Source organism: Chinchilla lanigera, unplaced genomic scaffold, assembly GCF_000276665.1.
Source record: "Chinchilla lanigera isolate Chin_1 unplaced genomic scaffold, ChiLan1.0 scaffold00012, whole genome shotgun sequence".
Taxonomy (NCBI): Eukaryota; Metazoa; Chordata; class Mammalia; order Rodentia; family Chinchillidae; genus Chinchilla; species Chinchilla lanigera.
This window is the reverse complement of record NW_004955413.1, coordinates 24,372,211-24,387,742: the sequence shown is the minus strand read 5'-3', so window position 1 is coordinate 24,387,742 and position 15,532 is coordinate 24,372,211. Positions and strand designations below refer to the sequence as shown.

Genomic DNA, 15,532 nt, shown 5'->3' with positions numbered 1-15,532 from the left:
TTTGGTTTTTCTCCGGTACCGGGAACCGAACTCACGACCTTGTGCTTGCCAGGCAGGTGCTTTGCCGCTGAGCTAAATCCCCAGCCCCTGCATGACTCTTTATATGAGGTACCCAGAGCAGCTAAAATCACAGAGAGTAGAAAAGGGGCCGCCAGGGCTTTGGGGAGGTGAGAAGGGGGGAGTTAGTATCTGATGGGTGCAGGGACTGAGTTTTACGAGGTGAACGGTTTGGGAGACGGGCGGTGGTGAGGGCTGCACAACATTACAAATGTATTTACTACCAACAAATTGTACACTTCAGCATGGTCAAGATGAAGGAAGGCGGTAGAACGCTTGCCCAGCCTGTGGAAGCCCTGGGTTTGATCCCCAGCATGAAAAAAAAAAAGGTTGAGATGGTAAGTTTTACCACAATTAAACAATTCAAAATCAAAAGAGAAAGCAGAGACCACAGAGGGCTGGATGTCACCCAAGAACACATGAAACTCCAGATGCCGATGAAGCCGCCCTCTAGGACGTACCACAGCCAACCAGCGGCTATTATCACGACACCGTGGGACACTGGGGGCTTCCTGAAAGCCAGGCGTGGTGGGGCACGCCTGTAATCCCAGCACTCGGGAGGCTGAGGCAGGAGGAACGCTGCAAGTTCGAGACCAGCCTGGGCTACAAAGTGAGCTCAAGGCCAGCTGAACTGCAAAGCGAGACCCTGTCTCAAAAAGACCAAAAAAAAAAAAAAAAGGAAAAAGAAGTTCCTGAAAGTCCTGACAGATCAAGAAGAAGGCTCATTACAATAACAGGTCCCAAGTAGGGAAGGGAATCATGCTGATGGCGGTGAACGACGGAAGGATGCCTTCAACTTTCTAAGTGAAGTTTACTTCCGAAGCTGACGTTCACTGTTGAACTTGAGGAGGCAAAATGTCAATGGGAAGGTCTATGGGAGTAACAATGACCCAGAAAAGAGATGTTGACATTTTCAGAGACAAACCATGTCCAAAAAATTTGTCTTCCACACGCCCTTTGTTAGAAAGCCATGGGAGGCCACTCTCTACCCAGATGGAAATGTAAACCAAGAAAGTGGCCTCTGAGACAGGGAGTCCAAAAGAAGACATGGCAGGGGAGGGTCCTGGGGGAAAGACTGGGTGGCTTGGTGGGGGACAGATGGGACAGGGTGAGAAAGTGGGACACCGTGATCCCGGAAAGTATACTAAGGAGAATGCAAATGGCGAAACAAAAAACAAAACAGAAAACGGACGTGGGGGAAGAGAGGGAGAGGAGGCAAGGAAAGAGGACTAGGAAAAGAAGAGAAGGGAGGGAAGTAGAGAAAAACTGAGTTAAGAAAATACACAGCGGTCCTAAGAAATTAACCACCAGGGCCAGGGGTATAGCTCAGTGGTACAGTGCCTGCCTGGCAGGCGTGAGGTCCTGAGTTCGATTCCTGGTACCAAAAAAAAAAAAAGAATTAACCACCAAGCTGTCTCTACCAGAAGCAGCGCTCTGCAAGGGTGGGGGAGTACTTCCTGCACCTCTGTATCCCCAGTGCCTCCAAGAGCTAGCCAGGAACTGAGAAAAGACCTCCCGAACAAAATATCTGTTGCAACTAGTATGGATTTAGCCCCCCAAAAGGGCAGGGTAACTATGTTGGGAAGATGGTGTGACAGGAAGAGAACGGTTTCGGGACAGAGCTAAATTCTCATCTCTTGGACTAGGAAAGGTCGAAGGATGTCTGCCGATGAGAGATCAAAAAAGAGACACGCACCCTGAGAAGAGCAAAAGCCACATCTAAAGAAACCTGGAAAGGGCCCTGGGTGAGAAGGGCTGGGAGGGGACACGCAAAGGCATGGTTCTTTCAGGCTCCTGACTTGTTAGAAGCAGGTCAGACACCCCTCTGATGAACACAAAATTGAGTTTTAGAAAATAAATGCTAGGGGCTGGGGATTTAGCTCAGCGGCAAAAGCGCCTGCCTGGCAAGCGCAAGGTCGTGAGTTCGGTTCCCGGTACCGGAGAAAAACAAAACAAAACAAAAAAAAAACAAAAAAAGAAAATAAACGCTATTATTTCATAATAGCAATTCAGACAAAAAATCTGATCTCCACATCTTAACAGAGGAGGGGGGTGCTGGCAAAGAGGCTGTGCCGGGACATGGCAGGGAGGCCAGGCCTGGGGCAGGCAAGACCCGCACAGGCCTCAGTGGTCCCATGCATCACCCAGGGTTACTCAGCTGGGAGGGTGACAATGAAGTCCAAGCCAGGTCCTTCCAAGGCTACAGAAGTCACTGACTGCCCAGCCACGTAGGCAAGAAGGCCTCGCAGAAGGCCTGTCCCCACTCCTGTCGCAGCTGACAGAGTGTCACCGGGCCAGCTGCCTCCAGAGGGACCACAAAGTTGCTCGTTACCACAGCAGCACATAGGGGACAATGCACAGCTGCCCGGAAGTAAGAGCAGCTGCTGCTTACACTTGCTTCTCAAGCGCCCAGCAAGGTGCTACTTGAATTTGTTGCATTTTCACAAGAGCCTAGAGATGCTTACGCCCGCACGTTTCCCAGCCTCACTTTCCTCTCAGAAACGAAGGAAATGGCTGGCGAGAGGGAAGCCCGCACTTGGCGCTGGAACTCAGTTACTTCCCAGTCTTCCCTCCTGGCTTGGGAAAGCACCCACAGCTGCCATCTTGGTTAATTCATTAAAGACATTTTTATGGAATGTCCACTATGTGCCAGGCACACCCCACACTAACTACGGCGAAAAAGCAAACTGCAATCTGTCCTCGTAACGTCAAGGCTGGCAGAGCAGCCAGAGGTAGAACAAGTGACAAACAAATGATTACAGACAGAGATACATGCCAGGGAATGGCCGAGAAAAACAAGGGCAAGCCCTGCTTAGAGTTGGCGGGCAGAGGCCTTGCCGAGGGTAGAGCTTTTTCGGAGCAGAAGAATGACAGGCCTCTGTCAGGCCCGAGGAGGGAGGCGACTCACTCCGTCCGACACCCCGCTCCCACCTCCAAAGTGCCCAGTACCTGGACAATATAGAGGCAAGGACAGTACTGGGCCCCCCCTCCAATGCTGATGCCGATCAGGTTCTGAGCATCCTTCTGCAGGGTCACCTTCCCAGGCACAGTGGGGATCCCACTAGAAAGAGAAGAAGTGCAGTGAGTCTCCTGAAGGAAAGAGGGTGGGAGAAGGGGGCTCCGAAGCCTGAGCCCCAAAAGCTGCACAGTCTTTTCCCATCCTTACTCAGCCAGAAAGACAGCAGTTGTGCTGGAGTACACAACACACAGCTCCTGGGAGTCGTGCAGATACGGTATCAACCCCAGCTGTACCATCTACTGCCTGGGGCTTGGGTAAGTCGCCCTCTCTACACTTTGGCTGCTTCTCCTATAAAGTGGGACCAGCCTCCCTTCTCAGAGTTCTCCTAAGAACACCCACGAGGCAGCAAGGTCAGCCCACCCCAGAGCAGACGCAGCAGCGCAGCATAACACACCCCCTCCCTACACTGCCTTCAAACTCTGAGATCTAGCCAGGCCCCATCCCTGTCGTCTTCGTATGGAACATATGGCCACCTCCTCTAGAAGTCTTCCCCTGTTATTTAACATCCTCCTGCCACTTCTCAATGACTTCATTTAACTACCTCTCAGTTTTCATTATTAATTAACGTTTGTTTTTTACGGTAAAGAATCTCACATATTAGCTTATTCATTCAGAAAACATCTGCTAACTACCTATTGCTGTCCAGCATCCTACTAAGTGCTGAGGACACACACAAAAAACGAGTCCTTGTTCTAAGAATACATTATAGTGAGCAGACAAATTTAATTTTTGAAAAACCTGTCGTACTAATTACCTACGCTGGGGAGGAAGGTATGTTTACCACGGTCCCATTCATCCTTCAAAACTGGCTCCCTTGCCATCTCCTCTGAGCAGCCTTCCCCGACACCCCAGCAGAAGCACTGCTCCAGCCGTTCTGCTCTCCTCCTCCCTGGGCCAGGCCATTAACTGTGGCCCTGAATCGTAATTATCTGTTAATCTGTCCACGACCCCTACAGATGATGAGCTCCTGGAAAGGCAGGTTCTACTTTTGCTTCAAGACACCTGCTGAGAAGCAAGGGTCGGGGGGAAATGAAGTCGAAGGAAACAGGGACCTGAGGCTCCTAAACTCCCACAACGTGGGGAACAAAAATACTCACAGTTTATCCTCCTCGATGTCATAGTCCAAGTCTGCAAACATGGTTCCGAGAGTTGGGGTGGGCTGGCTAACTGCCCAGCTCGGTGGGGGAATGGGGAACTGGATCCGGCAGAGAGAGGAGCAGGGGGTTTAGGGGACCGCACTGCCTAGGTGCCAGCCCGAGCTCCCACCACCGCCGCTGACCTGCCCAGCAGGTCGCTCCTCCTCTCCCCTGGACTCGCGGAGGGGGAGTCTCGGAGTGGCGGAGGTGGGTAGGTGATCCTTACTAGGTACAGGGGAGGAGAACTCCAGGCCAGGGCGATGAGCTCAGATGCCAAAGCCTGGCCAACGGGTCTCCAGGCCCTTGGGAGCTGCCGGTGTCACTGACCGGAAGACTCAGTCCCAGAGCCGGGCCCGGGCCAGGCTGGCACCTGAACCCACCTGCCGTTTCCACCTGGCGGTGGCCGCGATTGTTACGTCACTTCCGGCAGAACGCGGAAGTCCTGCCTTTCCCCCTGGGTATTTGCTCCAACCCTTGCAGGCAACGCTTTCCCCTCCGGCTCCCGGCACTCTCAAACCAGGAAACAGAACAACTATTGGTGGACGTTTGCAGTTAGTGTGAAAAAGCGGAAACAAAGGAAGGTCTGGACAGGCTGAAAGCGCTTAACCCCGCCCCTTGCCCTATCTTTGCCGCCATCTTGAGAAGGGCAGGTTCTTCCCAGCTTTCTCAGTGGCACGCTGAGGACCACGCTGCCCGCAGCGGTTGCCTTGGCAACGAAGGCATCCTGGGGCCGGGGTTACCTCCGGTAAAGTTACCTGTAACATCTTCGCCACCTCGTCCTAGAAAAAGCCTGTGACCGCTCTACTAGAATGACTGTCATGGCAGGAGGGGCCCTTTGAGATCCCATCCCAGTCCTAGTTTTGCAGATGAGGAAGCTAAGTGCCAGATAGGGGAAATGATTTTGTCCAGAGCCAGGTACAGTTGGTAGAAGATCCCGATCTTGCCCCTGAGACCCCTGTGGCCTAGTCCAATGCCCTTTGAACACCAGCATTAAACAGGGAAGCAGGAGAGGTGTATTTAGGTTCTGTTACTAAGGCCAGATCAGACGGGCATGTTACCTTTGCGTTGTGTGCCTTGATTTCCCTATCTGCAAACTAACATTGAGTACATGCTTTGTTTTGTTTTGGTTTGGTTTGGTTTCTTTGGGTTTTTGTTGTTGTTTGAGACACGGTCTCCCTATGTAGCCAAGGCTGACCTTGAATTCAAGGCAATCCTCCTACCTCAGCCTGCTGAGCGCTGGGATTACAGGTGTGCCCAACCACACCTGGCTAATGGATACTTTCTGTGGTATTTGGTGAAAGAGTCCTCACCTTCCCACCTCCTTCCTGAGTCCTGAGGACCCTGGGGTCCCGCTGAGGGCCCAGCCCCCATGTCCCCAAGTTTCAGCACACACCATCACTGCTTGCCAGCCAAGGAGTCTGAATCTCCTCTTCCACCAGCCTCTGCTGCCACCGCAGTTGGGTGGAATGGGCCCTGGAGGAAGTTAGCAGCCGCCTCCTCCAGGCAGCATGGGCTGGGCTCATCTAGTGCCCTTCCACAGCTACCGCCGGGGTGAAGAGGTGCAGACGGATGATTATCCACACATCCCGCGGCCTGCGGGAAGCCCGCCCTCAAGTCCCAGCAGATGTGCAGAACGGCACCATAGCAATGACCTTGTGAGTGCTCCCCTGCTTGGCCGTCCAAGTTACTTTCACAGGTCACTTTCAAGTTCACCCTTGTAAGAGGAGAGCAAAGATCATCAGCCCGACCATACAAGTAGGGAAACTGAGGCTTAGAAAATCAGCTTCCCCTTTATTACCCCTAGTAATATTATGGGTAAGGGCCGGGCTTGGAATCACTGTTCCACTCAGCGGGGATTTGTGAAAGTCAAGATTAAGCAGAGAAACAGGTGTGAGTGCCCTGTGAATAATTCCATGGCACAGATATCTCCAGGGCCTCCTCTTGTCTCTCCTCCAGGTTGAGGACGAGGTGCCCATGTCCCCCTTTTCTGCCTGGCCCCCTCACCCTCCAAGCTCAGCTGTAATGTCCCTCTTCTAGGCAGCCTTCTCAGACAATCCAGTGCACAAACTGTGCTCCTTTTCCTGCTCCTGAAGCGCATTATGTGCACCAGTGCTTCAGCAATTTGTCACGTATTGCCTGTGACATCCCTTCATGGCTCCCTGGAGCCCATCTGCAGGGATTAATTTATTGCGTGTTTGTATTTTGTCTGGGAAAATTTTTTTCACACTTAAAATTGGGGCTTACCAAGCTGAGCATGGGGGTGCATGCCTGTAATCCCAGCACGTGGGAGCCTGAGGCAGGAGGGTCGCTGTGAGTTTGAGGCCAGCCTGAACTACGTAGTGAGACTGTCTCAAAAAAAAAAAAAAAAAAAGATTGGGGTTTAACATCCTTAAGGCTTTCTTAACATTCTCTAAGCCTCAATTTCCCTACCTGCATGGTGGGAACACTCAGATTATCTTTGAGCACATTCCCAGAGAACTCCGTTGTAGGGTTAATTACACTGCTTCCTCCTCTCCCAAATTAACCATGGTGGTCAGATTTGGGGGGTTAAGGCAGAGGGCAGGGCTTATCTTTGTAAGGGGGGTTCCCATGACGAAGGTTACATTCTTTTATCCCACCATTGCTTATTAAAATGATGGCATAGTTTTTTTCCTGTAATTTCTACTGGCTGCGACCTGCATTAAGAGTCCTGGGAGACCTTCAAGCCACGCAGTGGTGATGTTGTAGGACAGGAGCTGGGGACAGGATGGAATCTGGCGTGTTCTGGGTGGAAGTGGTCAGAAACAGCTATGGCAATCTGCAGCCTCGCTGCTGAACTCCGGATACGAGGTCTTCCTATTCTTTGATGCTACATCATGGTCTGTAACATTTTCCTCTTTGCTCAGGCAGGGGCAGTTCTGGGCCCCCAGCATACAAAAATCATACTGTGACACTGCTTTTTTTGCTTTTTTTTTTTTGTTTTTTGAGACAAAATCTCGCAATGTAGTTCAGGCTGTTCCTGAATGCATTAAGAACCCCAGGCTGGTCTTGAACTCATAGCAATCTTCCTGCCTCTGCCTCCCAAGTGCTGGGCTTACAGGCATGTGCCACCATACCAGGCCAACCCAACATACCTTCTTGGTCATTCCCAGGCACAGCTGTATATCCACCTGTCTTACTCAGCAATGAAAAAATCATCAGTGTAATTTTTTACATCAAACAAACAAGAAAATGGATTACTTTGTACTCAATGCCCGCCCATTAGTGTGAAATCAGTGCTTCATCTTCATAGCAGCAGGGCCCACCTGAGCGAGTCCACCCGGCACCAGGCCCTGTTCCAGATGACTGAGGAAGACAGGTTGGGACCGTAGTTTATTTGAGGGGAGAGAAAGTTCCAGTACTTTGTTCCATCAGCAAAATAAGCCCTTCTAGTCTTTCCAGCGGGACAGAAAGCCGCAGGGGCAGGAGCCTCATCCTGCCCCCGGGCACTGCCCTCAGAGCCTGGCACAACCACAGGCTGGGGATGAAATGTTTGTAGGAAGCGTGCTGCTATTAAGGAGATGGGATTTGCTGCAAACCCAGGTGGAGAGGACTGGGACAGAGAGCAGTCTGGTGGGCAGGACACCTTGGGGCAGAGGTGACGAGGCCTGACTGGAATGGCAGCAGCGGCCCGGGTTTCTTCACAAAGCTGGACTCCTCAGGCCCGGGAGAGGCCCTGGATTCTGGTTTATGAGGAACAGCATCCTTCAAACCCGGAGGCTCTCACACACGGTCACTCTGCCACCCCAGGATGGCACTGTGGTCTCAGCTGGGGATCTGGGTAAAGTCGCCCTTTGTCTCAGAGCCTTGGGTGTCCAGAGAGGGAGGAAGTAGCAAGTCAACTGGCACAGAGACGCAGATGAAGGGTGCTGGTGTCCAGTGCTTTGTGAGGGGTTCTCAGGGCACCGATGGCAGAGGCGGTCATTGTCACTCCGCAGAGGGCAGGCCCCCCCCACACACACCCCGCACACGCGTGCACACACACACACACACACACTTACACATACCCCGCTCAGCCTTCCGCATGAGACTCCCCTGAGGAGTGCCCCAAATGCAGATTCCTGGGCTCAGATCTGACTCTCTGGGCAAAGAGAAATCTTGGAGGCGACATTTTCACAAAGCTGTGCAGATGACATCAATGCCAACACCTGTCTGAGGGCCACTGTGTCTGAGATCCAGCGTGCACAGAGTCTACGCTCTCGGGGCTGGGGCTCAGGGCACCCCCATCCTACGGACCAGGGTGCTGGTGGTGGCCATGTCCAGAGGGAGGGCAGGTGGGAAGGTTCTGGGGCAGACTGTGGGGACAGAAGCACAGTCCCTACTGGGGGTCACAGCCAGGTGGGGGAAACAGACCGCTGGGGAGAGTGACTGGTGACCCCCATTTCTGCAGTGTCCCAGGTGAGGAGGGGCCACAAGGGCCAAAGGGCGAGCGGACAAGAGCTCCTTCCTCCAGGTGGGTGCTATTCTGGCACTGGAACCCGGGTGAAGACAGCCACCGTCTGCAGAAGGCTGGGCGAGGGCAGGGGCACAGACCCTCTCTCCTAGCTCCTCCTCCTCCCGGAGGAGCCCGAGTCTGTCCAGGCAGGTGGGTGACCGCTCACCGGGCCCAGCTGTGCCCCTGACAGCCGTGTGGGTCCAACCCTGCTCTGGGTCCCAAGGCCCCTGCACAATCCTATTCTTCCCGCTCCCAGCCTCAGATTCTGCCCCTGGAGCTGGTCCCTCTCTACCCTACACACGCCCTATTCCTGAGGACGTGCTGCCACCTGATGGTTCTTGGGAGAAATACCTCCTGGAGCCGACTGGTACCCCAGGGCTGACTAAAGAGCTTAGGAGCCTTGCAGCCTGGAGAGGAGGGTTGAGGCGAATCCCCTGCACGCCCTCAGCCCCAGCCGTCACCCACCCCAGGCCTGGAGGCCTCACTGCTGGACCCATCATTGGCATCAAAAGCCACTGAAAAGTGGAGATCAGAGAGGGCCATTAGCTCATGTGACAGCCGCAAGAGGAGAACCTGGCTCATTTGCTCACTCATTCAGTCACTAACATTTACTGAGCACCCAAGACGCCGGGAAGGAGACCAGCGAGGCCCCACAGGCTCTGGGAGCGGAAGAGGCAGCGAGACACTAATGCACGGGGAAGCAGGCTAATTGCACCTGGCGGCCTGCATTGGAGACGGTGTCTCGCGAGGGTGGCGGAAACAGTCACAAGCAGGGAGCTTCTTTAGATGTAGCCGTTTCGAGGGTCTCCGCGGAGATGCCTGGAGGTGCCCCCAGTGCAGCTGACACCGAGGTGGGGGGCATGGCAGGAGGTCGGGAGGTCACAGGGGCTCTTGTATGCTCCTGTCACCCAGTCTCACAGAGGCGTGTGGCAGTTTGTGGTTGTGCATGTGTTGGCTTGTTACACAGCTCTTCTGTGTCTCACGCCAGGCCCAAGCTCCCCAGGGCAGGCACCTGCCTATTGGGGTCGCCCCTCGATCTCAGCATCAAGCCTAGTCCTCAGCGTGTGGGAATATTCCGTCCCAATATGCTTGGTGAATGAATATCTGTGTCACCGACAGGCGCCAAGGGCCAGGCATAGTGGAGCCCACGATGCTAGAACCAGGATTTATCTGTCCAGCACTGGGGAGCCACAGGAGATTCTAGCAGTGGGAAGAGAGAGCAGTGAGATCTGGATACAGGGGCAGAGTGAGAGAGTCAGGGAGGCCCGTTGGTGGATACAAGGCAGGAGAGCACACAGGGGCTGCAAAATGGGCAACCCAAAAAAAGGGGAAGCCAGGCAGGGGGGCCAGCTTCAGGGACAGTCGGTCTGTGGGTACCAGAATCCAGGGGACAGGACAGTATCTCCCATGGGGGCAGCAGTGGGTGCGCACCGAGGAGGGGCATACACTCTTCCGGGGGCAGATGCAGCCCCAGAAGTCCGTCCCTAGCAGTGCCAGAGGCCTGGCCTCAACGCCCTTGGGTACAGAGCAGCCCTCTCCCCTCTTCTCAGCCCCCACCCCTGGGTGTCCACCTCGGCCAGGGTGGGAGGTGAGCCTCTGGGGGGCCCTAAGTCCCCCCGCAGGAACTCTCTAAGCAGCCCTATTCCTGGCTCAGCTTGGCATGCAATGGGCTGACCTCTGACCTTCCCTGCCCCTCTGCCCCCTAGCGCCCTGCCCTCTGGGTTAGGTCAGTGATGAAAGCCGGTGGGAGCCCCAGGGGGTGGGGAGGACAGGGACAGTGCCCGATTGTTCCCCGCCTGAACGGCACATCGAGGAGGGGCGGACAAGTGGCTGGGTCTTTGCTCTCCCTCCGTCTCCCTTCCGTTCTCTCACTCTATCCGGGGTCCCAAACTCCAGGGGGAGACGATGCCAAGGCCCCGTCTCTTCTTCCCCCGCGCCAGGCCCATGCTGCACCCACCCAGGCTGAGCTCCAGACAGGCCCTGCCTGTGGGCAGCCGAGAGCCCCTGACCCTCTATCGGGCACCTCAGGAATCCTGCGTGCTCTGCCAGCTCTTGTGGGTTTCAGAATCCGCTTGGGAAGCTCTGCAGGAAACCTGGCAGGAGCTGTGACTGAATCTGGGCGTTCATTTGGGAAGAACCAGCTCCTTCCGTTGAACACCCCTATGCACGTTGCTAGCGGCCTCTGCGTTGATCTGGGCCTTTTACTTCCCTCTTGAGGAAATTCTCAGATGTGCAAAATCAGAGCACAGCAGGCTTTCTAAGCCAACACCAAGCCTTGCCCAGAAGCCTCATGGCCACGGCCCTGTCTGACCTGTGCCTTCCTCTGTCCCAGGAGTGCTTATTCTAAAGCAAAATTTGGGGGTCACCTTTAGTGTTTTCTAATAACTCTTTTGGCTTGTGTTTTAATATTCAAATAATTATAGATTCATAGGAAGCTGCAAAAATGGTACAAAGAGGTCCCAGTGCCCTTCAGCCCATTTCCCTCGAAGAGAACACTTTGGTTTGCTAGAGACTTTGGTCACAACCAGGGCATCAGCCTTGGTGCCATCCGCAGACCCAGTTCAGCCTTCGCTGGTTCTCCAAGCACTCGAATATGCGCATGCGTGTGGTTCCCCACAATTTCTTCCTGAGTGGATTTGCACAATTCCCACTGAAATCACAAAGAACTGTGCGGTCACCGCTAAAACCACTCGTATTATTCCTGCATCGTAAGGCCCATCTCCCCACAGTCTCTAGCGACCACTACTCTGCGAATCTCTATGGCTTTGTCATTTTAAGGATGTCACATTAATGAGAGCGCCCAGCATGCAAAACTTCCAGGTGAGCTTTTTCCCTCTAGCGTGCTTCCCTGGAGCTCCACCCGGACCTCCTTGTGTATTGAGTTTGTTCTGTTACTGCTGAGCAGTTTCAGAGGTATGTATGGACAAGTTAACCAGTCACTCACTGAGCCTTTTAGGTTATTACCACTGTTTAATTGTGGCAAATAAAGCTGCCCTGCTAACCATGTAGATGTGTGTGGCCCCCTCCATGGGATAAGTGCTCAGGAGTGCCTTTGCTTGCTGGGTCCTACAGTAACTGTGTGTTTAGTGCTTTGGATTTTTTTTTTTTTTTCCCCGCTGGGAATTGAACCCAGAACCTTTGCTCTGAGCTACATCCCAGCCTTTTTTTATTTTTTATTTTGAAATAGGGTCTCAGTAAGTCTCCTACATTTCCTAGGTTGGGTTTGAACTTGCAATCGCCCTGCCTCAGCCTCTGAGAACTCTGGAATTATAGGCTTGTGCCACCATGCCTGGTTGTTAAGGTTTTGTGGTTTGTTTTTTTTAAAGAAACTCCCATACTATTTTGCAGGGTGGCTGTAACTTCATAAAATTTTATGCTTATCTTGGTAAATATTTTATCAGATTTAATTTTTGTTATAAATGGAAATTATATTTTATTGGCTCTAATGTTTATAAATACAATTGTGTGTGTGTGTGTGTGTGTGTGTGTGTGTGTGTGTGTTTGAGACAGGGTTTCCCTATGCAGTTCAGGCTGGCCTTGAACACACTATGTAACCCAGGCTGGTCTCAAACACAAAGGGATCCTCCTGCCTCAACCTCCCGAGTGCTGGGATTATAGGCAAGTGCCAACACACCTGGTTCTGCAATTACTTTTGAGTTTTCACACTGAATATAAGTTTATCATTTTTAAAGTGTACGATTCAGCCAGTGGTTTTTTAGTACATTTACAAGGCTGTCTGCTTCCGGAAGGTGTTCATCGCACTAGACAGACTTTTACCCAGCCTGGTCACTCCTTACCACCTTCCTCGGGCCCCAGCGACCATTCATCTACTTTCTGACTGTGGATTTGCTTATTCAGAACTTTTCACATAAATGGAATCATTTAACACTTGGCCTTTTGTGCCTTTCTTCTTTCATTGAGCAAAATATTTTCAAGGTGCCTCCATGTTGTAAATGTAGTTAGTTGGCTTGTTTTGTTTTGTTTATGGTACAGAGGAGTGAACCCTGAAAGTGCTGAGCTACACCCCCAGGCCTTATTATTTTATTTTGATCCACCTGCCTCAGCCTCCCGAGTAACTGGGATTATGGGAATGCACCACTGCGCCGGGCTGGTTTTTTGATATTTATTTGACAAGCTGTGTCTGAGCTAAATTTTTTCATAGTTGTAACAGTTTGCCTATAGATGATTTTGTGTTTTCCATGTAGACAATCATAGTATCTGTACATAAGGCCAATTTAGTTTCCTCTTCCTCAATTTTTATACCTTGTTCTGTCTTGGAGATTTATTGGCAAGCCCCCTGCCCTGGCAAGAACCTTGGGTACAATGCTGACTGGATCTGTGGGTGAGGGCAAACCTGTCCCTGATTTTTTGGGGGGGAAGGTACCAGGAATTGAACTCAGGACTTCACGCTTGCAGGTAGGTGCTGCTGAGCTAAATCCCAGGCTTTGTCCCTGGTCTTACCCAGTGTGACCACGGCCCCTTTAAGAACAAGCCTGCTCGGGACTTCACAGATACTTTTCCCATGCCGAGGGAGCTCCCTTCAGTCCCAAGGGTGCCGAGGAGATATTTTATCACATCTAGATGCTGACGTTTATGTCCAGGGCCAATGTGGTCGCATGACTTCTCTGCCTGAATTGGTTCACGCGATGAGAAGATTTCTAGATGGGAAATGGGCCTTGGTTTTCTAAAACAGACCCAGTGTGGTCAGGCTAGGTAAAAACAACCAGGAGGCATTACTGGGTTGGTTTTGCTATTTTTTGTTTGTTTGGGGTTTTTGAGACAGGAGTTTGCTATGTAACCTGGGCTGGCCTTGAATCCATGGCAATCCTCCTGTCTCGGCCTCCTGAGTGCTAGGATTATGAGTGTGTGTCACTATGCCCATCTTCATACTTGCTTATGTAAGATTTCTGCATCTCATCCCTCGAGCAGAGCTGGTTCCTTTCAGTGAACCTTGTGGGTCTCTTGTCAGGGGGCCTCTCTGTCCCCTCCTGTATACTGCTCTGGCTGGAAGCAGTTGGGCCAGGGGTGTTTCCAAGGGTGACAGAGGGTGGGAGGCACTGTGGGACCCCAGAGGCAGCACAGAGGATGGGAGAGCTGTGACCCTGGGACCAGGCAGGGTCCCTCACTCCGGGACCCCTCTGAAAAGGGAGGCTTCCCAGAAATCCTTCCTCCTGGCTCATCTGAGTGGCCCAGCCCCTCCCCCAGCCCTCCAGAGGAAGTGGCCAAGCTGGGCTGGGTCAGGGGTTGTTGACCCCATTATACTCTGGGCTGACTGATGGCCAAGCCCCAGGGGGCCCTCCCCCACCTCCCCATGCTTCATCATTGCAGAGGGGTTCCCGCGGGCCTTTGATAGCCACCGGGGCACCCGGCCAGCCTCTAGGGTGGGCTCCAGCCTGCTGAGACCCGCCCACCCATCCTCTCCCCACAACCTCGGGGGACTCTGAGGATGAGGGGGCCCAACTCTCCCCCCACCCCCTCGCAGCCACTTGGCACGCGGCTGTCCAGGCCCAGCCGGGCCTCCTGGGCAGCCCAGCCCTCAGAACCGAGGTGCTGGCGCATTTTGGACCGGTAGCTCAGTCGAGTGCCCGAGCAGATCCTGGGACTTCTTCGCCTTGTGCCAAGATGGGCCCTGTCCTGGAGTTGCGAGGTGAACGGGTCATCGTCTCTCCCTGGGTGGCTTGGCGGGAGGGCTCTGCGTGAGAGCCGTAACCCCAGAGGAGTGCTGGGGGCCAGGAGGAGATGCTGCTGGGACTGATTCTCAGAGGACGACAGGAGTGAGACCAGTGTGTGGGCAGCAGGGAAAAGCATTCCAGGCAAAGGGAACAGCATAGCAGAGTCCAGCCAGCACGGTGCGTGTCCGCGGCAGGAGGGCGGGGGGCAGTCAGCCAGGGCCCGGTGTTTCCAGGGTCAGACGTGCATACTCGCAGTCCGTCACTTGGGTCGGGGAGAGAGTGAAAAGCCTGCTTCTGAGCCCGCCTCCGTAGCCCTGCTCACTGGGCAGAACCCAGTGAGCGCTTGCACGACAGTCATTCTGTGACAGCGGCCCCTGCAGGCCATGTGCGGTGCTGCCTGGCCCAGCTCTCCGGGGCCTGCGCGTCGGCGGGGTGCCGGGCTCGCCTCACCGGGGCCTCTGTCGCAGGAGGCTGGGGCAAGGCTGTGCTACACTGTCAGGTCCCAGAGTGGCCAGGCTGGGGCGAGGCAGAGGTGGAGAGAGGTGGTTTTCCACAGTGGAGCCCCGGTTCGTAGCAGCCTCTGGGAGCCCCGTCAGTGCTGGATAGCCTACCTGGGACTTTTTAGGGGACAAAAGCAGACCCTGTGGGTGAATTGGGTTTTCTGTCTGTGTAGTAAGGTGCCTGCTTCACTGGTTGAAGCTCCTTGCCTCAAGGTAAAAACAGAAATACACTCCAAGAACTCTATAAGAGGACGTTCCAGAGACATCAGGTTCTCTCTTAAATGTGGAACAGTAAACTGGCCTAGGTGGCACACACCTGTAATCCCAGCACTGGGGAGGCTGAGGCAGGAAGATCGCTGTGAGTTTGAGGCCAGCCTGGACTACACAGTGAGTTTAAGGCCAGCCTAAACTGCATAGCAAGACCTTCTCTCAAAAAATAAAGAAAGAAATAAAAATAAAAGACAAAGCGCTAAAAATTTAAAAATCACTCAAATTCTACCACCCTGAGATGATGAAGGTTTTAATTTTCTGTATTGCCTTTTAGGGGTTTTTTTATACATTTTTAAATGAATTGAGCTCACAGCATATAGTTTTTTAAATTTTTTTTTAGGTTTTTCTCCGGTACCGGGAACCGAACTCACGACCTTGCACTTGCCAGGCAGGCGCTTTTGCCGCTGAGCTAAATCCCCAGCCCC

The 15,532-nt window shown here is 53.1% G+C and overlaps 1 protein-coding gene across 2 annotated transcripts in view; it reads right to left on the bottom strand.

The window, feature by feature from the left end:
• Pick1 (protein interacting with PRKCA 1) overlaps positions 1 to 4,613 on the bottom strand; it is a 15,963-nt gene extending 11,350 nt beyond the window's left edge. Inside the window, exons 1-3 of one of the 2 annotated variants that reach the window (XM_005379238.2) lie at positions 4,356 to 4,613; positions 4,174 to 4,271; positions 3,007 to 3,118 (exon numbers count right to left, since the gene is read on the bottom strand). In XM_005379238.2, coding sequence (XP_005379295.1) covers positions 3,007 to 3,118; positions 4,174 to 4,214 — 153 coding nt within the window. In that variant the 5' untranslated portion in view covers positions 4,215 to 4,271; positions 4,356 to 4,613. The remainder of the gene's footprint in view (positions 1 to 3,006; positions 3,119 to 4,173; positions 4,272 to 4,355) is intronic. The other variant, XM_005379240.2, reaches the window with a different exon arrangement.
• Between the last annotated feature and the right edge of the window lie 10,919 nt (positions 4,614 to 15,532).